The sequence below is a fragment of the Metopolophium dirhodum genome, chromosome 2 (assembly GCF_019925205.1).
Source record: "Metopolophium dirhodum isolate CAU chromosome 2, ASM1992520v1, whole genome shotgun sequence".
Classification (NCBI taxonomy): Eukaryota; Metazoa; Arthropoda; class Insecta; order Hemiptera; family Aphididae; genus Metopolophium; species Metopolophium dirhodum.
Window position 1 is genome coordinate 2,060,711 of NC_083561.1, and position 23,100 is coordinate 2,083,810.

The following is a 23,100-nucleotide window of genomic DNA, read 5'->3' on the forward strand; positions in this document are numbered from 1 at the left end:
TTCATGTCCGACGGACGACGAGTGACGACCGGCGACGAGCCACTCCTCCTAAGAAAATAACTACACCAGCGACGCGGTTCGTTCTTTAATCACTATCCAAGTCACCCTCACCGCACCCCCTCACCAAGACCTGTGATAATAACAAAATATTCCACTGTTCAGCACAAAATAATATTATTATTATTGTGTCTTGTAATGACTCCGACTTGGGTCCTAGACCTTAGTGGCCACTAATAAGTAATAGTGCTATAGCATCGAAAACAGCGCGTGCGTCTCGTACATGCAATTGTAAAATTGTTTACATTAATAATAGTATCATTGTTTTAAACACCTGCTCGTGTGTTTTTTTTGTTGACAACAATATTCCGCCGTGCGACGTCTATCCGCTTTTCGTCCGAAAAACCGATCGGTCATCAGTGTTGTCGCGTAGTGTTTATTTTTTTGATTAATTAATAATAAAACGATCGTTAGTTTAAATCGCGGTAAGTCCACAGCGAAATGGACGATTTCGTGGTATACTATAATGTAGTCTGTAATAATTGTAACCGTCGACGGACGACGATATTTTACTCGACATGTCCGTGTCCCGAAAACAAATCGAATTAATAATATGTATTATTTTTACATCGTCGTTGGTCGCGGATCTCCCGGTAATCGGGATTTAATTGGTTATCAAGATGTGTTAATAAAAATTCAACCCGATCCGTGTTTAATCGATTTTTTACGATGTATTGTATCCATTACTATGCATGCACTATTGATCATCACGTTTTCATTGTTTGCTCTGCTCTCGGCGAAGAGTTTAAAAAAAAAAAATTCGTTCGTTTTAAAACGCCAACTGTTTTTGAGAAATACCTACTGCGTTATGGCGAGTCCAACAGCAATGAGCTAATGGGATTGTGTTTGGAATACAGTCTGTGTACTGTCGGTGTCAATTAATAATATTGCTTTATGCCCGTAGTATTTTTTTTGTTTATTAAATAATCTGATCGAGTCTGTAATTTATTAACTATGGATCTCTACAAGGTACATTATTCCAATATTTTCTTAAAATCTACCTACCGCCTATGGATAACGAATATTTTAATTTTAATTTATGACATTTATATGTAAAAATTATTAAAAAGTAAAAACCCCAAATACCCAATTGTCTGATGATGATTAAAATGATTGTACCTAAATTATTATCTCCCTAATTCTAGACAGAGTTGTACAGAAGTTGCATTGAGTCCTGTTCAGTGGCGTATATTGGGCTAAATTGTCAGGGTTGCAATCAGTTTCTAGGTTGGACAGACTTTTGTCCCTAAAATGTTTTATTTTATTCTAAATTTAACATTATAAGTAGGTAGGTACATAAACTCAATAAAACTATTTTAACCTTAAAGGCTTAAATACATATTGTCATATTCTATATATTAGTAATTGGTATATATAATGAATATGCACTATAAATAGGATATATAATTACTTACTGTCAATAAAATATGTATAATTTTCTTATAGAATATATGAATACATAAAATACAACAATTCTTTTATTTTATAAAATTTATATTTTAAATCACAGCTGCCATTTAGATTTTTATAATATGTACTATTTATATTTGTATGTAATAGATACTGTTTCTGAATATATATATCTGTACCTATACAATATTTATAGGTATAGATTATAATATTAGTTGATTCTTTACTTTCAGTAGTAATCGGCGGCTTCTACATTCTGCGGCAGCGCTGAATTTTTCTATTACTTCATCTTTATCTATTGGAGATGTTATTTGGTTGATATGGTCCAAACCCACTTGAAAATAAAATTAAAGCTTTACATTTTGTACTCTTTTGACCAGGATCTTGATTACGATTGTCACTTTTCTGGATAAATATATATAATTAATTTTAACAAATACCATACACAATTATTCATTTTACCAAAGAGTATAAAAATTAATGAATATTGACTATTTTGTACAGCATTCAAAATTCTACAAATTGAAATTATAATTGTTTTAATACTTGTTTCATGTTTTGTAATTGCATGTTTATTTATTATTATATTGATATTTCAACTTTTTGAAAACTGAAATCGTGAAGTTTTGGAGTCATAAAAAGATACTCTTGCAACTGATATGTTCGTGCAACTCCCAGTTTACGCCACTGGCCCTGTTCAGTTATTTTTAAACAAAAAAAAAGATAAAATCTATTATTAAGTTTTATAATCAAATACATGAGTTCATAGGATTTCATATTATCTATATATAAATATATATTTTTACTTATAGGTATTTTTTTTTCACTTTAATTTTTATCCATAGAGATCCAACAACCATTATTGTTTTGAAAATAAGTGTACTTACATTTTTAGTATTGTATTAATTCAAGAAGTTATTATTTTTATAGTTCTATCGATGGATGAAGACTCAATTAGTGTTCATGGATCTACTGCTGATTCCATTGAAGCATTGGATGAACTCCAAGTGCTTGACGAAATTACAGATGAAACCGACAATATTATTGAAGGTGATGACCAATTAGATGAAGAATTTGATACTAGAAGTGAAGCCAGTTCTAGTTCCATTGATGAAACTTCAACAAGAAATAAGATTAAATCCGAAAGATACATAAGAATAGAAGAAGATATACCAACTAAGAAAAAACCATCTGAAGAATATTTATCTCAACTAAAACTTTTGTTGAAGGAAGCTCGTTTTTTCATTATAAAAAGTAATAATTATGAAAATATTGAGTTGGCTAAAATTAAAAATTGTTGGTCTACGAGACCATGGAATGAGACAAAATTAAATCAAGCTTTCAGAACATGTAAGAATGTAATTTTGATATTTTCAGTTAAAGAAAGTGGTAAATTTGCAGGTAAATACTAAAATTTTAATTTATGTTTGATAATTATAATTTTCTTATCCCATCCTTTTGTTCTGATACTTCAGGGTTTGCTAGAATTTCTGAAGCAGCTAGATATGATTTGTCACCAGTTGATTGGGTACTACTTGGAAGTCGTAATTTATCGGGTGTATTTAAAGTTGACTGGATTACTACAAAAGAGTTAGAATTCAATGATACTTCTCATTTATATAACGCTTATAATGAAGGAAAAACTGTCAAAATTGCTCGTGATGGCCAAGAAGTTGATGCTAAGACTGGATTGCAATTGTGCTCAATGTTTCTAGAAGACAAATCAATTGATTTTCAGTACATTTTAAAAAAAGCTAAAAATCATCAGCCCTCTATAAGTACAGCCGAATTACGACAACGACGTAGAGTGCTTGGTTTACCAGATGAAGGACCAACAAGTAAAGAATATATACATGCTTACCGATTTGGGATACCACATAAACAACCACCAAGAATGTTATCACATCCATATTATGTGCGCCCACCTTTGTATCCATCATACCAATATAATTTAAGCGGATCACCAATGGTACAACGTTATTATGATGATGTACCATTGCCTCCTTTTCGGCTTCCCGTACATGTACCAGATACGTACGCAAGGCCATTAGAAGATTACTACAAAAGAGACCGATTAGTTAATCTCAGGGAATATCATTCGAGTCAAAGACGTGAAAAAGAACGCCATACTCATAGACATCGTTATCATTAAAGTTTTTAAAAATACTTTCAAAAGATCCTCCTTAGATTACTAATACTGAAATATTAGTATTAAGATTACTAGTCTTAAAAGTAAATACATTTTATTGTTATTATTATTTTTGTATAATTGGAAATTTTATCCTACTATGATATTATGTTGTTTATTTAATTTATTATTATTATAATGATTATAAATGGTTCTAAGTTATTATTTTGTACAAACATAAGTGATTATTAAGACTTAATTTTGCTTTTAGTAATACTCTTATTGTTTTATGATTTTGATCAACTTTCATTTCTCTTTTATAATACTTGATTTAATTTTTTACATTTTTCATTGCGACTATAAGTACCAATTTAAAATTTAAATTCATGTACACATTTGTATTTGGACGCTGTGTGTTTTTATAAGTATTTGATATTGTAAATATATTTTTCTCTTTAATCTATATTGAACTTAAATCATTTTCTTGGCTTTTGTTTTGAAAATTACTTAATGACGATTATGTGTTGATATTCAAGAATATGGAACAATCAAATGGTTTCTATTATTTAACAAACAAATAACATTCAACAAAAGCGTTAAAAAGTAAGGAAAAATAAATTCTGTAAAACTAATGTAGTTTAAATTTAATACAATTTAAAAATCATATTTTTATCACCAAGAACATGCAAATATTAAAGTTTTAACCAGATAAATAAATATAAATCTTACTCTTACAATAATTATCTTTTTTTAGTTATTAATATTTATTTTGCTCCTATTAGATCATATTTTCAGTGAGTATTAATGCATAATACAATATAGGTTGTAAATGAAAAAGTTACTTCTCTTTCTTTAACACTTGCACATTCCTAAATGGCATAACAATATATTATCTAAGATTACAAATTTAAAGATTGAAATTGATATTTAATAAGCTAATAATTTATTGTCGATTTATGATTGCACAACCAACAATGACGTGTTGACACCAGATTCATCCACAAAGAGCATCAAGAGCATTGGCACAACTAGGAGGGACTTAGCACCCCCCAAAAAAAAAAAATATTATCTCTTATTGATTTAGATATAAGCCCCCTATGGGTTATTTTAAATAAAGAGTTTTGTTAGCCCCTTCCCAGAATTTTAACGTTAGTTGCGCCTATGATCGAGAGCCCCTAGTGCAGGGGTTGCCAATAAATTATCATTTTTGAAGCGCCGTAACAGGATTCTGAAAAGTTTTAAAATATTTTCATAACTTGACATAATACATTCACAGCTTGGTTATAATAGTAACTTAGTTAATAAATTATAAGTCTTAACCACAGTTATAAATTATTATTATTATTTATATCTGTATTATTGGTGCAACTAGGGGGGTGCACAGGGACAGGAGCCTTGTGTACCCACAAAAAAATGGAAGCCCATCTCTATTATAATTTGATTATTTTGAAGTAAAAATTATCAATTAATACGAAAATGCTATACATTACCTATAGGTACCTACTGTACAGTGTATATTGAGGAATATAATATAGGAAGGTACTATTATGTTCCCACTCGCAGCTATAAGTTATAATAACATAATATTATGAAATAATCTAAAATAGCTTAATGTTGTATAGAACAGGAAATCATAATAATATTATGCTATAAATTGATGAAATATTAAAATATAGTACATAAATATACATTTGAAATTGTTGTGTATATGTTTATAACCAATGGTTGAGGGTATTGGTTCTGGGAATTCTTTAAAATTTGAGCAACTTCAAGAATATTAGTATAGTTGCAACTATGATCAATATACTAAAAACTTATACGTTTCACTTTAGATGTTTTTTACCAAGTCCGAGATACTCTGGGTGCAATTTACGAAGTTTATAATTAGCTCTTGTCTCATAGATAATAGAAGAATATTATCTATGATTAATAGCTGTTAGTATAGGTGCCTTTTTTTGTGGCATGGCGATCAAAATATAGATCTATATTATAATAGTTTATGACATGAACAGAAGATCTTCTTAGTTCATGGTTAATGGTTAACCTAACCTATAGGTTTATGGATCCAAATTAGTACTAAAATAGTGCTCGTATTACAATAGTTAAACCACCGAATTCGGCCCTAACTCAAACACACAGCATACAAGAACGGTGGTGAAGCATAAAAAGTCGGAAAGTCCATAGTTCATAGGCCGGCATAGAGCCTATTTGTTATCACCAAATCTTATCAGTATCACCGAATGTACAATAACAATAATATTATTCTGCATTTCTGAGGCAGTATCATCATCATAATTTAAACTATAAAGGGATATCACGGAATAATATTACAAGTTTAGTGTTTTACAATCCATTTTAAAAATATTTAATTTAAATTACCAAAGTACCAAATAATGTCTTGTGTTATTAAAAAAAAATATTTAATATAATAATAAAGATTAAATAGATTTTTGATATTTATTGATCATTGGTATGCATCTTTAGAACTTGTTCACTGAATCTGTCAGTCGGCAGTTATTTTTAAATTGAAAATGCAAAAGTTTACATAAGCTAGATTTGTTCAACTTCTTTTATGTAATATTTTAAACAATATTTTGTGCTTAATTCTTATGAATAATTTCAAATTTATTTGGTTCTGTTCTTTTCAGTTTGTTAAATAGTAAAGACCAATACCTACCGTGATCATGAATATCAGCAACCGCATTGTAGTTACTCCGTTGGGAGCTGGTCAGGATGTTGGACGTAGCTGCATCTTAATAACAATTGGTAATCGAAATATTATGCTTGATTGTGGAATGCATATGGGCTATCAAGATGAACGGAAATTCCCTGACTTTTCATATATTACATCTGATGGTAATATTACGGACATAATTGACTGTGTAATTATTTCACATTTTCATTTGGATCATTGTGGTGCCCTGTCCTATTTAACTGAACACCTTGGTTATCATGGTCCTATATATATGACACATCCTACAAAAGCAATTGCTCCAATTCTATTAGAAGATATGCGTAAACATTTAGTTGAATATGAAGAAGAAGCAAAATATTTTACATCAAGTGCAATTAGAGATTGTATGAAGAAAGTAACTGCAGTGAATTTACATGAAGTTGTGACTGTTAAAGATGACATAGAACTAAAAGCATATTATGCAGGCCATGTATTGGGAGCTGCCATGTTTTATATTAAAGTTGGAAATGACTCTGTGGTATACACTGGTGACTTTTCAATGACCCCTGACCGTCATTTAGGAGCTGCTTGGATTGACAAATGTCGGCCAACATTACTTATAACAGAATCAACATATGCCACAACAATAAGGGATTCAAAGCGATGTAGGGAACGAGACTTTTTGAAAAATGTGCATGAATGTATAGATCGTGGTGGCAAAGTGTTGATACCAATTTTTGCATTGGGAAGGGCTCAAGAATTATGTATTCTTATTGACACTTACTGGGATCGTATGGGTCTTAAAGTTCCTGTTTATTTCGCAGCAGGTTTAACAGAGAAAGCTAATAGTTATTACAAAATGTTTATAACTTGGACTAATCAAAAAGTCAGGCAAACATTTGTTCAACGGAACATGTTTGATTTCAAGCACATTAAACCATTTGATAAGACGTATATGCATAATCCCGGTCCTATGGTGGTATTTGCAACGCCTGGTATGTTACATGCTGGCTTATCGTTGAATATATTTAAAAAGTGGGCTCCCGATGAAAAAAATATGTTGATTGTACCAGGTTACTGTGTCTCTGGAACTGTTGGTAATAAAGTCTTGAGTGGTTCTAAAAAAATTGAAGCTGAACCAAACAAATTCATTGATGTTAAAATGTCGGTTGAATATTTATCGTTTTCAGCTCATGCTGATGGTAAGGGTATCATACAACTAATAAAAAACTGTGAGCCTCAAAATGTGTTATTGGTTCATGGTGAAGAAGAAAAAATGAAATTTCTCAGAGCTAAAATAATGCAAGAATTTAACATAAATTGTTACATGCCTGCTAATGGAGAAACTGTAGAAATTGAAACAGCAAATATACATACATTCAATATGAGTACAAAACTAGTTAAAGAAATATTAGATGATCAATCAAATAATTTGGGAAATGGGAAACGCTTGGTACACGGAGCATTCCTTTTAAAAAATGGTTCTTCTAATTTAAATGCCATGAGTGTGAAAGATACTTTCAAAGAATTGGATATTCAACGACACACCTTAAGGTTTGTTTATGTATAATATTTAATGTTGGATATTAGTTATTACTGACTAAATAAACTAAATAAATTAAACCTTTTTTTTGTGAGTATACATAAAATTAAGATTACAAATTATATGAAATATTTCACATAATCTGTGTTAAGATTATGAATTGATTTGATTTAAAAATCATACAATTAAAATTAGCAACTCTTCAAGTCTTGGCTTACTCAAACTATTTTATTATAATAATTAATAAATAAACTGATTAATCTGTAATATTTAAACAATTTGAATAGCAATTTAGCTCGAACAAATTTTTTGTTTTAAATTATTGCTAATTAAATGGTTATTATTTTCAGATTTACTTGTACGGTGGAAATTAAAGAATCATCTACAATCCAAAAAACTAAAACTAAATTATATGATATGCTGGAAAATAATTTGCCAATTTTTAAAAACAAACTTACCATGTCTGATGGATCAATATCGTTGGCATCAATTTTAGTGACTGTAGAAGATGGTATGGATAATAATAAAAAGAAAATTGTAATTTCTTGGGCTAATGAAGATGAGCCATTGGGTAATCATGTGCTTGAAATGTTACAAAATATGAGCAAGTCTGATTAATATAGATATTTGTATTCCTTTTTGAATATTACAATTCAAATAAAGCTGATTGAAAATAATTTTTAAATATATATATTTTAATTTTTAACAATTTTACCAACACAAAATTAAAAATAAATAAATAATAGGCACCTAATAATATTTGTTCCAATATTTTATATCCCATATATCACAGTAAAATAGTTTTTCACATTTTATGATCAGATTTAATATTTCTATAGAAGTTTTCTGAACATCTATTCTAAAAATCTTCCTTACTAACAATGTTAATATCTTCATGTAATATCTCGTTCTCTTTAAATATGTCTGTAATATTATGTTCCATCATTTTATCTATTATTGGTGGAATTCTTTGTTCAATTTTTTCTTGCACATCAACTTTATCTAAAAAGTCTTGTATTCTTTTCTTAATAGGAAGTTCCATTGCATCAACTATTTTATTCCTTAAAATATTTGGAAATATATTGACAAGTGCCTCAGCTAAATAATCAAGTGTACCTGCTCCATCCATACGTAATTGAATATTTCCCACTGATAAACCAAACTCATTTAAAAATGGTGCTAATCTCGTGTCCATTGGCTGGGTTACATTGGCCTCAAGCTGTATATAATCAATTGAAAAACTTAAAACACCTGTGGTTTTTAGTACACCTGCTGCTCCAATTTTCCACTGACAATGACCTTTTAGTTCCTGAGTTCCTATATGTATGACTGATATAATTGTTTGATTCTGTATACTTATGTGAATATCTCCTAACCTATATATACTCGATAGTCCTGATATCCATATTTCGTTGACATCCAAACTAAATATATTGAAATTTACTGCATTTACTAAGTCGTCTACACGCCATGGATCAAATCCCATTGACTTTATTTGTTGACGACTCTCAGCTATCAGCAAATCTACAGGTGGTATTGTGTTTGGAAAACGTTTAAAATGTTTCATTTTTTGATTAAGTTCTTCTTTTATCATAACGTTAATCAGTTTCATAATGATAGGCTTAATAGTTTGAACAACAAAATGTGTAAAACTATTAACAAAACTGTCATAAAATGGTATATTTAACTTATCTGTATCCATATGCAAACTATCATAGTTCATATTCATGTTTAAATTATTAGTCTCCAAGTGTCCTGATTCACTTACTTGTAAGCTCAAGTGACCGTCAATATGCAGCTGCATGAGTGTCACATTGTAATATCCATCATACATTTTCCAATAAGAATAATTACCTACTACCACTAATGTATCAATTGATATTCCAAATTCTAACTATAAAATAATATATAATTAAAAAAATTAGACAACCAAATAATAATATTTTTTTAGGTAATTTATAAGTGTACAAACCTGTAAATCAACCAAATTTACGTATAATTTTTTTAGCCTGAATTTTGAATGACCTTTCATTGTTGAGTTGTGCATACTCCACAAAGGTGTTTCATTATCAGGTATAGGTTCAGGGTCTGAATATGGTGGTACTATTGCTTCTGGTAATCCTACTGGGTCTGGGTTTTGGTAATGTTCTAAAACATTTTTTGTCAACAATGTCAAATTTATTATTCGTTCATCAGCTTCTGACAGTGATGGTACGTCATCATCAAATGCATAGACTTAAAAAAATAAATTATTAGACACTTACAACAGGGCAGAAAAACAATGCAGATACTATAATAATAATTAGAGAATAGAAATTATTGTTATAACAAATTCAATACATGTAAATAAGTACCTATTTTTCTCCAATTATGTAATCTCATTTATATCTGCAGATTTTTCTACAATGCCAAGACTTTGTCAAGCTATAGGCTTATAATTATATAATTATCAGCTTAATCAAAAAACAAAAATTTCCAGAAATATATTTCAACTCGATTTTTAAATTTACATTTGGCATTTGCTTTAAAACTAAAATAATTAAAACTAGCTGTGGCAAGTTTAGTATCAAAATTTTTAACTAACATATTTTAGTTTGTAAAAATAATTGCAATAATATTTGAATAATTTCATGCCATACCCCATCATTTACAATAGTTTCAAGGAATAAATTAAGATTAGGAATCAGTATATATTTCTTTAAATTTTGAAACATGACTGCGCTGAATTAATTCACATAATTACATCTTATTATTTCTGAAACATGATAAGAACAAATTTTATGCTACATGGTAAATGTAGTCATTTTGAAAAAAAATCAGTTAAATTTCTACCAGGCACTAGCTTTAACAAATGATACAGCTTCTATCAAAAATAAAAATACATTTTTATATTTTACACCATTAGCGATAATAATTTCATAATTTTAGTAACTAATATAACTTAGCAATAGTTTTATGATAGCTTTATTCTCACTGCACTTAATTTCCATCAACTGACATCAATATAATATGAAATGCCATAAAAATGTTATTAATTTATACAAAATATATATTAATTGGCAGATTATATAAAATATTAAGTAAAATTGGTATTATATCAATTTTAATGATCTAAATCGTACACATTTTTAGCAGATTAAAAATATAATCTCATTACAATAAATTCCATTACCTAATTGTAATTAATATTGTTGTACTTACATTGACATAGGCATTTGGTATTTAGCATGAAAATTATTACTAAAATAATATTTGTTTTCATTTTTTATAACGATTTATGTTTTACAATTTTACATATTTTATTTGTATACAGAAAATAATGTTTCTAGGTTAATAAATTGTTTTACATTAAATTATTATTTTCATTATGTACATTTACCTTTGACCCGAAGTTAATGTATATTTATCATTTCAATCAACTATTTGATAAACATAATATGAGCTACAATTATCTAAATATTTAAATGTATTGTTTGCATAAAATTTAAGTAATATTCTTAAATTCCTTGTGAGATCATTTTATTAGGAAATATTATTATATGGTTATATTGATTTATATATTATATGTGTTGCTAAAACCTAGACATTGGAACAAAACAATTTATATTTCATAACTTTAGATCTTGAACTTAATATTATATGTTTAATATATAAAAAAAAATAGTTAACAATATTGTGTATTAAACATTTTACTATTGACCAATAAAAACTAATATTATGAATCAGAAGTAGGTAACATATTGATTAATATGTAAACAATAATACTTTGGCCTTTGAACTATGATACATTTATCTATAATTTTTAATTTCTAAAAATTTAAATGACTAAACCATTTACTTTGCTATAGGCTATAACTTTTTAGGTAGGTAGGTAGGTATATTTTTATTTAAATTAAAAATGGGTTTTTCGATAACCTGTCTCATGTAAACAGTTTTAAACTATCTATATTAGTAGCTGCCGTCTGTCAGACAGTTGAGTTATCTGCTTATATCAACCATACACCCACACTGAAGTTTATATTTTTAATAAAAATATATGATAATTATTAATTTACAGTCTATAATATAGTGTGAACCATGCAATCTATAAAATTAAAAACAATAAATACATTTGGTGTGTGATTAATGATTATAAATAACTGGATGTCAGACACTACTTTAGCTTGATTGGGTTAGATTTTATTAGTATTATCATTGATTATAAATACTAGTATTTATAATCAATGGTATTATTCATATATATTTTTAATTGTTTAGGCTGTGTCTCCAACTTCATTTTAAGCGACAAGGAAGGTTATCCATGAGAACAATAAAGGAAATATTAGATATTAGTGGATTGGGATTTGGGGATCTAAAATTAAATTTTACATATTGAATGTAGTTAAGACTCTGTTTGCCAATCCTGGGTTAATTGTTTGTAAAGAACAAATTTATTGTAAAGAGAAATCTCTGAATAGAGAGAATTATGTCTTTATAAGTTAGGGAGTTTAAATTTGAGGGAAATTTCTTATAGTCTTATGTGGTAGCCTAAGTTAGTTATTTATCAAAATGATTGCTTAAAATTTATTCAAGCAAGTTTTCTATGGAGATTGTTTTCTTATTAAATTTTACTGTAGGACTGTTTTTGGAGAGTAAGGTACTAAGGTATTTATTTTGATTCTCCGTTGGTAGGTACACATTTCAATGAGCATGTAAAAACCTGTAAAATAATGTACTTGAAGTATGAGATTACAGGCTCTGTAATCTGATTATATTTTAACCATTTATAAGTCTCAATTGTCAATGAAACAAATTTTTTTTACCAGCTTGAATCTTAATCACCAATAAAAATTTATTATAATGAATATGGAAAATTACTTAAGAAGATATTTATTCTCCAATGATTGTTTAATAATCAGAAAATACAAATTGTATTTGATTTTAATAGTAAAACATAATGTGTAAACAATTATTTGGACGTATTACAGAGTATGATCACTGATCAGTGAGTACAGTTAAAAAATTATTTATAAAATATACAATTATTATAAAAGTAAAAAAAAAAACTAAATTTTTTTAAGATATTGTACGGTTATTATTACATGCTAATTATAATTGTCAAAATCATACATATTAATTATAATTTTAATGTTTACAGTAAAATTTCTTATTTAATAAAAACAATAACAAATTAACGTTGACTTTGGCTGTGCCAAAAATATCCATTATTGTTGCTCCTTCAAATTGACGTTTTAACAAATCCTTTAATTAATAAAATATATTATTTATTAATAATTAATACAAGGTCTTAAAAAAACATTAATGTAAATATTATTATACAATAAAGTTTGGAACTTCTTGCATTAGCATGAAGATATAATTTTAAATTTTATATTACTAAATTGTATTGTGAATTGGAAAAATTAAAATAATTAAATTAAATTAAAGTTTTACTTTGCATATTATAACATATATTATGAAAAGTAAATATTTGAAAATTTGTTAGCATATTATTGGTGCTATTTTACAAATGAAATATTATGTTTGGAATAACGTTTTGGAATTTATTTGAAAATTTCCCAAAATAAATTATTTATACTTTAAGAAGTATGTTTATTGATTAATAACCAACATTGCTATCGACAATAAATTGTACAATTATAAACTGAGACATCTATACCCCGCGCTATAGAAGGAACCTGTTTCGTGCATGCAGACTGTAGGCATTCCCCCACTTTGTGCCATTTAGTGTATGTCAAATATGTGGCGATGCGTGAAATCGAACATGTTTCGGTCGGGACATGGGTTCCTTCTCTTGTGGCGCGAAGTATAGTTCTATATTGTATAAAAATTTGTATGTATCGCAGCCATCATTATTCTTTATATTGTATCACCCTGATGGTGTTGTGTAACTAGAAACTACTCATTTATATTTACATATTAATACAATTTTTTTTTAAAAAATGATTAAAATATCAAATAATAGTTGTTTTAATCAATAAATATCCGAGTTAGGTTATGTTCAACAACTATTAATTAATAAATTATCAATTATTTTTGACGTTTAAAACAAGTTTATAAACATATTTTGAAGATTTTTAGTGCAATATGTCCCAAACCCTAACTATGGATTCTCTATTTATTAACATAGTGTTGAACTATAACATTAGTATAATTTTATTTCATGCTATATTACAAGTTATTTACCTGTATATCTATATTGATAGTTTCCATTTCTACTCCCATAAATTTTCCTTTGACTAAAAACACACCGTGCACATCAGTTGGGCAAATTTCAAATTGAGCGTTTTTAAACTGCCCATCTGGAAGTCCTTCTACTTCGATTAGTACTCCCTTTTCTCGTAATTTTGCTGCTGTATATCGAATACTTTTCTTAGACTTCAACTGTGTACCTCTATTAGATGATTTTTTCTGTTTTCTGAAGATGTACATTTTAAAATGAATAAGCCATTCTATTTAAATGTAATAATAATTTTAAAATTATTTTTACTTTTGGCCGGTGTTATGTTTATCCAAGCAAGTTTGTATGTATTGTTCATATGATTTAATTTTTTCAACTAAATATTTAATTTTTTCATCCAATCTCTGTTTGGTGGATTTAAACATTTGCAATTCCTGAGATTCAATATTTAAAATGTATTTATTCATAGTAACAACTAACATATAATAATTTCATACAAACCTTAATTTGTATTTGACGATATTTATTTCGATTACAAATATCTTTAGCCACTGATGTAATTATACCTTGGTATCCATCATCTTTTGACACAATGCCTTCTTCTTCTAAGACTTTCAAATGTTTTCTTAATTTTGCTTTAATTTCTTTTAATGTTCCCCTGTACATATTGCAATGGTCACAATTAAAAAATATAATACCAATCTAAAATTTTATTCTAATATGTGGAATGAAATTAGGAGATGAAGTGAAGAAAACTGAAAAGTAAGGGTTTACTTAAGAAAGTGGGAAAAAGCACAAACTTAACATTAAAGATGACAAAAAAATGAAAGATCTCTGGATTACTTATAGACAATTGTCAGAGTCCAATGGAGCTTATTCGCCCACATAGAGCACCATGGAAAGTGATGAAAAAGGCTAAGGAAAATCAAAGGCCCAATGACTAGTATAAAATAACAAAGTACAGAAGTAGAAAATAAAATTCAATTCAAAGTTAAATGAGCTCTAGTAAAAAAACGATGTGGTTCAATTACTTAAGAGGATAGGAATAAGATTGGAATAGGCCGGCATGTATGACGAGCGAATAGTAGACTTTTATTTAAAACCATTATGAATGGAGAGATGAACATTTTAAGCAAAATATAGAACTAACAGTCTATAACAAAGCTTATGAATTATAACAGAGAAAAATGGGAAAACTTGGTTTTGGCAGTTAAGAAACTAAATTACTAGTAAAAGCTAAAATAAAAAAAGATAAATTTTTAAATTAGAACATTTAGTTCCAGAGATAATGGGAAATAAAGTCTTCCAAATAAAAAACATTAAAATTACTATATAAAAAATGCGCTACTTGGAGACTTTAATCAAAAACATCCTTCTATTTGCTATGCGAAAATACTTTAAATAAGTGACGGGGTAAAACCATTTTTTTTATACCCTATAAATTGGATTATTTAATCCAACATATAATTGTACAATAACATTTGTACAGAGATTAAAAGTCAGTTTTCAATAAATATCACATACTCTTCAAACTCTGCAGCCTTTCCAGAAGCTCTTATCTTGTTTTCTCGGTCAGCAAATCGACTTTCTTCATCTAGTGTTGAATCAATTCTTAAAGACCCTGGTAATGTATGTCCACTTAAATATGGAAGCACTCTAATCAATAACTCCTTTGTCCTAACATAAAAGATTAAAATTAATTTGTATGCACCAAAAAGTATTTACATTTTACAATTTATAGTACACATACTTAATGAATAATTTAGTCACAGAAGCTGTTTTTGTGTTAGGCTCAAATTTATCAGATAACGTTAGACAAACTTGAACTGTAGCGATTCGTCTTTGAACAATAACATCATCGTCATCAGCTAGCAACAAATTAAAATAAGTTACAATGAAACACAAGAAAAAAAAAATATTATAATTTTTGCTAACATCCATAAAGCTGTGAAATTGTTGGGGCAGAAGGTCCCAATTCATCGAGTAATTGATGAATTGGATCATTAGGATCAGGTGCGACTTGATCAATATTATCTAGCAATAAAGAATGAGTTTCTTGGATTTCCTAAACAAAAAATAAAGACTATTAATATTATTATTATCATATTATTTGGTTTTTCTTAAACTAAATATAATGCAATATACCTGTAATGTTATGTTTATTGTTGGTTTAGTAAGAAGAGTTACGTCTGTAAATTCATTTATGTTATAATACACTTCAGGATCATCAACATTAGTACAATTGTTGAAGAAAAGTTTTAATTTTGTGTAACAGTCAAGTATAAATGGATTCATACATTTTAAATGGATTTCATCTTTGTACTAAAAATATAAATAAATATAAATATTGTAAAAAAAAAAAAATATTTAATATTTTACTCCTTTTTTATTTGATGCATATTGCAGGATTTTCGCTACACTAGCTAAATTATGTCGTTGACGATAACTTATTCCATCTTCAATTTTAGTTTCAAATATATCATAAATTTCAGGTGTTATGATAACTGGATTCATGTATAAATTATAGACAAAGTAGCCAATTATCTACAAAAATAAATATTATATGATTTAATTTTTAATTTGTTAGCTTACTTACAATTTAATAACATAATATTATGCCACTTACTTTATAAACCTCACTTTCACGAGTATCGGGAAATAATTCATGTATGGTTTCACATAATATCCGAGCTGTGTATAATATTGCATAAGGTATTAAAGGTTTGGAATCTAGAATTTTGTTTAAAAATTCTTCAGTTATGTTTTGTAGTTGTTCCAAATTATGAGTTAACCTTTTTTGAACTTCTTCATATTTTAACGCAGTATGTTGATCTACAGAGCTAGGTAGATCTCTAATAATAAAACGATTTACATCAAATTATCAACCAATCAATGTTTTAATATTATAATGAAATAGGTAAGTACTAAGTAAGAATACTATAAAATAGTATGGGTAATTCTTACGATATCTCTCCAGTGTTGGTCTCTATTTCATTACGCCAAGTTCTATAAATTGTAACTGGATTTGTGTCAATAAATAGATTATTTCTATGGTGTATCAGCTAAACAATAACAAATATATGTTATACTATTAGCAATTATTATTAATACATAATTTGTTGAAAAGATTTGATAACTGTATTTAAAAATTAATAAATTAGCTAATTGTGAATTTAATTGAAGGCGGTAAAATAGCTCAATAAGTAACATGCAACATCTCAATTGTTTAGCAATTGTACTTTTGAGGTGTTATTTTACTAATATATTACTTTTTAATTAAGTGTGAAACTTTTTTAAAATTATATTTATTAGTAAGACTAAATTAAAAACATACCTTTTCAACTACTGTTCTAAAGATTGTATTTAAACGTTTTTGATTATCAAAACATCTTGCTTGGTCCACAATTGCTTTTAATATATATAGATTCGAAGTTTTAATTTCTGCTGCTTTAGTACAATTAATTTTAATTTCTTCTTTTAAAGCTAATGTTAATAGCTTTAACATAAAATAAGCATCACGACTATTACTTCCAGCATTAAAAACTGACATAAGAGTTTGTTCTAAAAATCTGAAAAAAAATTTATAAAATATTCTTAAACATAGAAAAATGTACATAATATCTAAAAAATAACATTGAAATTTAATGTATTTAATACTTACTTAGAAATGTGACGAACAGAATATGGTAAACAGAATATAAGTTTAGTTAAATAGTATGGTTTAGTTTGAAGCATATAAAACAAATGCTGATAACATTCCAAGAGATGTTTACTATTTTTATTTAAAGACATTAAACTAATAGAATTTTGCATATTATTTGGTTGATGTATTTTATTAATGTCTTCATTAGTTTTCATTTTATGATTAATTACATCCTAGACAGCAAAAAAAAAAACATTCTGTTTAATATTAATATTGTTCATTATATTTCAACAATAAACAAAATTTATTATTTATTGTTACCATATATTACCTGTAATGATATTCTATTTTGAATAAGTAAACCTATTTTCGTATCCAACTCATCTGCTTCAAGAGACATTTTGTTGCTCTGACGTATAAGTTGAGTAATTTGCCCGCGGAGATTCTATACAATTAATTAATGTACATCAAATTATACGATTGATATTTAAAATATGCAATCTAAAACCTACTTGTAATTCTAATTCCCGATGATAATCTTCCAAATTAAAATTAAGTAAACGAGCAAAATGCTTAACAATCTTATACGGCGGATTTGCTGTATGAAATAAATGGTAAAAATGTTTACGAACCATTTTACCTCGCCAAGCTGCTTGTAACTTTATTATATATTTTACCTAGAACAAATACGAAAATTTATTTTTAAATATATCATACGTTTTAATAAAGAAATATTGGTTTTACTAACATCACTACTTGTATAAACCCGCTGAAAAGGTTTCAATTGCTTCCTAACTTTTTTTAACAAAGCTGTCCATTGTCTTCGGAATAAAATACATCGCCACCATTTCTATAACGAATAATCGATTTAATTGTAAACATGTATGAATAGAATTTTGAAAAAATAATAACAACTAACTTGTATTTTTATAGCATATAATTCGTGTCTATAACACAACTTATTCTTGTTTTTTATTTCTCGTCTAACTAGATACCCACGAATATTAGCTTGAAGTTGAATAATCATTTTATTTATTTCTTCAGACTCTTTTCGATGCTGATAACTTTTTTTCATATTCATTATTGTAGTCTATAGATGCATATTAAAATAATATTACAATCATGAACATATTCAATTTATTTGGATTTTAACTTGCTTGTATTTCTTCCATATTTAAATACTTTGGGGTAGGAAAAAAATTTGGTTTCTCCCACAAGTAATCCAAAGTTTCAAGATTTAAATAAATACATCGACCATACGGTGTTTGGTGTGTGACCCAAGGGCCTCGGTATTTTGACTAAAATATTATATTTAAACATTTAATAATCAGTGAAATCTTAAATATTAATCTTACATAATAACTTAATTCAATTAAGCAATAAAAGGAACTTTTTGAAACTTATTTATATCAATTATATATTGAATAGTATTTTCTGTACAAATTAAAAATTATAAGTTTAAATTTTAAAACAAGTCCTACCTTTGACTCGAGCAAATGTAATAATGAAACACAAATTTCTTGTTGTTCGATTTCAATCATTGGAACAAGTTTAAGAAACTCTTGAGCTAATTTAGTTTTTTCATTCTTAACCAATGATAAATTCACAGATAAAAGCCATTCAGCACCTAAATTAATATATATATATGTGAATAACAGAGATGATAAAATTAAATCTTAAGACTCACTTTTATGGATACTTTCAACTTCATCACATACTCTTTTTAAGACATCTTCGACATCATCTTTCCATACTTCAACTTCGTCCTCAGAGTCATTTCTACGATTCTAAATTATAAAAATATGAACAGTTACTGTTAGTATCAATGGCAAAGCCATGACATTTTTTGGGAGGGGGGCTAATTTTTTGCTACTTCTACACTTTCACAGAGGCAGAATGACTGAAAGTGAACACTAGAGTCTTATCGGTCCATTCGTCATACACATCACATATCACAGGCACTCCGTTCCGTCTCAGTTTTTTGGTCAAGGTTAAAAGACACAAGGCAAGGTGCAATAAGAGTGTAGAGGTAGTATTATACTAAGATTCCTTATAAGTTTGGTATGCTGATTATGTGGGCATATAATACTTTAAACTTTTGAAGCTCCTTCATTTAAATTACAATTTTAATAAATAGTTATATCTCCTCTAATATTATGTTCTTATAACACTGAATGTATTTTTAAATTTAAAACGAGTGCCCTCTTGCCCTTCCCACCTACAAAGCCATATTATTGAGTGGTATAATTAATTAATATTGAATATGTATAGTATTACATATTAACATAATATAAAAAAATATTGTTTTGTACCAGTAATAATTCATATGCATACTGCATGTCTTTAGCTTTAATTGGGTATTCTTCTAATTGTAATACTGGATTTGTGATGCATTGCTTCACTGTGTTAAAATCTTTCCATTTTAAGGCATTGTTAAGTTGTTGTAGAACATTAATAACTGAAAGCATAAAACACTTAAATAGATTAGAAAATTATATTATTTTTATAACTGTATTAATTATACCTTCTTTGTTTTGTTCAAGTTGATTATGAACAATATTCACACAATCTTTAATATTCATAAATGACAATATTCCAAAGCATCCTTTATTTATAATTTTGAATCGTCTACATGCATCAAAGGCACTCCAGTATTGTAATTTTAATCCTGCATCAAGTTCTTGATCCTACAAAATGATATATTAATTTAAATTGATATTAAGATTTACTTTATCAAATTTTACTGGAAAAAATTTTTTTAATTTTGCAAGTCGATCCCATGTTGAATCAATATTTTCTGAAAGAACAGCTTTTGTTACATCAGCTATTAGATTTAAAACCTGCAAACTCTGTACAATATCATTGTAACTTAGGCTTTGCTGTAAAAAAATTAATAATGGTAAAAATTATTTTTATTTTTAAATTAATTTGAATATGACGTGAATATTGTAAAAAAATTAATTATAAAATTTAATATATCAAATTTCTTATTCTACAATATGTTATTTTACAAGAAAATCTGATATATTAATATAGTCCAATACTGAATAAAAATAAAATAGTGCTAGAATCATAATCTTACATCTATATCACATCGATCAATCTTCAGTTCTTCAAAATACAAAGGAACAGCAAATTCATTAATAAGATGATTCAAGTTTAATATAGGATCTTTAAGAATACGTGTAAAACCGTCCATATCATCAATGATTAATGTGTCATTTAATTTTTTTACAGCAGATTCCTCTGAAAAATTTATTTTTATATTATTGTATTACATTTTTGTTTTTTGTACAATATCTTACGTTTGTTGTGGTTGTACGCCAATTGATTTCCCGTATTAACAACACGTTGAAGAAAACATTTTTTATCAATTGTATTTAAAACTGTATAATTAGCAGTTTTTGATAGATTACGAAATTCTGATTTATAGTATTTACCATTTTGCTTTTGCACATCCTAAAATAAAAAGATATTTAACATGCAGATAAATATACCGAAAATAATATAATATATAAATTACTGTTAAAGGCAAGTATTTCGATTTTAATATATTGACAACTTCATCTTCACAATTTGCTTTACTCATTTCATTCCACTTTTGGTCAACTGCAATAAATTAAAAATGTATTAACTTTACACAATAAATTGAAAGTTCCTTACTATTTGTGGATGAAATATAACCCTGTATTTCATTTTGAGTTAAAATGTCATCATACGTGTCTGGTTCAAAACTTTCACTCAATGACTAAAAAAAGATTAAATAATTTTTTGTGTTTGAAAAATTGGATTTTTTTTATTAATATTATAATTATCTGTTTCCCATACAAGAATTAATAAATTAATGATCTCTGAGGCTTTTAAATTTAAATATATTACCTTATTCAAAGTAGATTCTTCTTTTGAATATTTAACATTCCGTAAAACAGTTAAATATTTATCTATGTAATCCAAATTAATAAAATGTAATTTTGCTGCTTTGTTACATAGGCATTTTGTGAAATAATTCATGTCCTAAAATATTAATATACAATATATAATAACAAGATAAATATGAAAAAATAATAGTAATTTACAACCTTGGATAAAATGGCATTATTTATTTCCATAATTGCTTCTTGTAATGTTAATGTGTCCCCCTTTGTATCTTCTGATAATAGTCCTGCAATTTTTTGGAACTTAGGAAGTTCTATACCATTTTCTGCCAATTCTTTTCTTGTAGCAGTTATTGTTTCAGCTTAATTATAAAAAAAAAAAACAGGGTTTAATTTTTAGATTAATATACAGTTTGAATTCATTTTTTATTACCTGAAAAATCAACTTTTCCATATAAATCTTGAATTAATGGTGCTTGACCTCGTTTGAATAAATGGGTGCTTAGAGCATGAAGACAATAAATAACTTTTGGCATATTTTTCTTATCGTATACATCAGTAGTCTCGGGATGGAATATCTAAAAATGAAAACAAACTTGTTCATAGATTTCTTTTATCAATATCTTAAGTTTACCTTTGGTAGATTCACAACATTTAAAGATTTTAACCAATAATTTATGTTATCTGTATGACGATATTGAAGACCTGCTGTCTTATAACGTCTTTCATCGCGGTCATAAATACAAGATATTGGTACAGTTGAAGGAGCAATGAAATTTCCCAGTTTTGCTAGCAAAACACCATTTCGTAAATGATCTTCAAGTTCCATTACAGGTGGTAAAGTGGTTTTTAAACACGATTCTAGCCATCTAGAATAATTTATAAATAAATTTTAATTGTATAACATAAAAAAATAGCTTAAATACTGAAATAAGAACATACACTTTTGTTTCTTCTAAATGACATAAGTATTCATAAGCCAAATTATCTTGTCTTATTATATCCACTTCAATAAGACTTGGATTTAAAATTTCCTGTGGTTTGTTACTATAAAATAAAACCATGCACGTAAATAACAAAAAACATGACTTAAATTTAATATAAAATTAATTAAATCGAAAAAAATACCTGGAAAGAGATATTGACATTTTTGCGTTGATTTGTAAAAAACTTGATATCTAATTATAATTTAAAGATAATTAAATAATAAGTTATACCAAGTGCCATGTTTTAACTGAGTATACGAAAGCAACAAGTTTTAAAATTATAACTGATAATGTTATAGCTAGTGAATAAATGAATTATAGTAACTTATAAACACGAAAAAAATTAACAAAAGAACGTAAACATTTTTAAAAAATCAAGTCAGTGATCAAATGCCAATACATTCATTCATAGACAAGAATACATCCATTATCTCCTTTTTCTATGAAGACATCAACGTTTATTGTGTATTGTCAAATTTAGTAGATACTCAAATGTTAAACTTTTAACGGTAATCGAAAATTGAATTAAAAAACATTCTTATCAAGGAAATATTATCATTTCCGTTGTGAATCGTTAGGTTACCACTTGTCCTACTCACGACC

The 23,100-nt window shown here is 27.3% G+C and overlaps 4 protein-coding genes across 8 annotated transcripts; 2 read left to right on the forward strand and 2 right to left on the reverse strand.

Annotated features, from left to right (window-relative positions):
* Nucleotides 1-111: 111 nt before the first annotated feature.
* On the forward strand, nt 112-4,002 carry LOC132939777 (YTH domain-containing protein 1). Of its 3 annotated transcripts, none has more exons than XM_061007143.1 (3): nt 112-1,026; nt 2,398-2,868; nt 2,943-4,002. In XM_061007143.1, exons 2-3 carry the CDS (start codon nt 2,406-2,408, stop codon nt 3,617-3,619), a joined length of 1,140 nt encoding a protein of 379 aa, XP_060863126.1. In that variant the 5' UTR covers nt 112-1,026; nt 2,398-2,405; the 3' UTR covers nt 3,620-4,002. The 3 variants fall into 3 exon arrangements, with proteins under 3 accessions (XP_060863126.1, XP_060863125.1, XP_060863124.1); XM_061007142.1 differs by having other exon boundaries at nt 112-482; nt 2,943-4,001; XM_061007141.1 differs by having other exon boundaries at nt 112-2,868; nt 2,943-4,001.
* Nucleotides 4,003-4,430: 428 nt separating this feature from the next.
* Nucleotides 4,431-8,497, forward strand: LOC132939775 (integrator complex subunit 11). 2 transcript variants are annotated; one of them, XM_061007137.1, is made up of 3 exons: nt 4,431-6,169; nt 6,244-7,823; nt 8,163-8,497. In XM_061007137.1, exons 2-3 carry the CDS (start codon nt 6,280-6,282, stop codon nt 8,428-8,430), a joined length of 1,812 nt encoding a protein of 603 aa, XP_060863120.1. In that variant the 5' UTR covers nt 4,431-6,169; nt 6,244-6,279; the 3' UTR covers nt 8,431-8,497. The 2 variants fall into 2 exon arrangements, with proteins under 2 accessions (XP_060863120.1, XP_060863121.1); XM_061007138.1 differs by having other exon boundaries at nt 4,431-6,065.
* LOC132939776 (uncharacterized) lies at nt 8,487-11,184 on the reverse strand. 2 transcript variants are annotated; one of them, XM_061007139.1, is made up of 3 exons: nt 11,014-11,184; nt 9,785-10,047; nt 8,487-9,706 (listed from the first exon to the last, which is right to left on the reverse strand). In XM_061007139.1, exons 1-3 carry the CDS (start codon nt 11,072-11,074, stop codon nt 8,672-8,674), a joined length of 1,359 nt encoding a protein of 452 aa, XP_060863122.1. In that variant the 5' UTR covers nt 11,075-11,184; the 3' UTR covers nt 8,487-8,671. The 2 variants fall into 2 exon arrangements, with proteins under 2 accessions (XP_060863122.1, XP_060863123.1); XM_061007140.1 differs by having other exon boundaries at nt 9,785-9,960; nt 11,014-11,166.
* Nucleotides 11,185-12,680: 1,496 nt separating this feature from the next.
* On the reverse strand, nt 12,681-23,035 carry LOC132938632 (ras GTPase-activating-like protein IQGAP1). Its single transcript, XM_061005569.1, has 33 exons — nt 22,640-23,035; nt 22,454-22,558; nt 22,146-22,380; nt 21,945-22,089; nt 21,716-21,873; nt 21,516-21,650; nt 21,300-21,384; nt 21,160-21,245; nt 20,942-21,095; nt 20,719-20,882; nt 20,381-20,515; nt 20,161-20,323; nt 19,949-20,094; nt 19,324-19,423; nt 19,118-19,263; nt 18,794-18,934; nt 18,556-18,726; nt 18,385-18,486; nt 18,149-18,313; nt 17,968-18,081; nt 17,655-17,869; nt 17,328-17,562; nt 16,958-17,055; nt 16,620-16,845; nt 16,373-16,537; nt 16,139-16,315; nt 15,929-16,058; nt 15,744-15,861; nt 15,518-15,670; nt 14,495-14,651; nt 14,303-14,427; nt 13,999-14,230; nt 12,681-13,053 (listed from the first exon to the last, which is right to left on the reverse strand). The coding sequence occupies exons 1-33, from the start codon at nt 22,657-22,659 to the stop codon at nt 12,937-12,939; spliced, it is 4,818 nt and encodes a 1,605-aa protein (XP_060861552.1). The 5' UTR covers nt 22,660-23,035; the 3' UTR covers nt 12,681-12,936.
* Nucleotides 23,036-23,100: the final 65 nt, after the last annotated feature.

Bases quoted from the DNA above. Each gene is read 5' to 3' on its own strand.
- LOC132939777 (XM_061007143.1), top strand. From the start codon at position 2,406: ATGGATGAAGACTCAATTAGTGTTCATGGATCTACTGCTGATTCCATT. The intron at 2,869-2,942 runs GTAAATACTAAA...CTGATACTTCAG, and splicing joins AGAAAGTGGTAAATTTGCAG to GGTTTGCTAGAATTTCTGAA.
- LOC132938632 (XM_061005569.1), bottom strand. From the start codon at position 22,659: ATGTCAATATCTCTTTCCAG. The intron at 21,651-21,715 runs GTTGTAAATTAC...TTAATATTTTAG, and splicing joins ATAATGCCATTTTATCCAAG to GACATGAATTATTTCACAAA. The intron at 21,096-21,159 runs GTAATTTATATA...TTTTTATTTTAG, and splicing joins CGAAATACTTGCCTTTAACA to GATGTGCAAAAGCAAAATGG.
- LOC132939776 (XM_061007139.1), bottom strand. From the start codon at position 11,074: ATGAAAACAAATATTATTTTAGTAATAATTTTCATGCTAAATACCAAA. The intron at 10,048-11,013 runs GTAAGTACAACA...TATTTTTTTAAG, and splicing joins TACCAAATGCCTATGTCAAT to TCTATGCATTTGATGATGAC. The intron at 9,707-9,784 runs GTTTGTACACTT...ATTATTTTATAG, and splicing joins TAAATTTGGTTGATTTACAG to TTAGAATTTGGAATATCAAT.
- LOC132939775 (XM_061007137.1), top strand. From the start codon at position 6,280: ATGAATATCAGCAACCGCATTGTAGTTACTCCGTTGGGAGCTGGTCAG. The intron at 7,824-8,162 runs GTTTGTTTATGT...TATTATTTTCAG, and splicing joins ATTCAACGACACACCTTAAG to ATTTACTTGTACGGTGGAAA.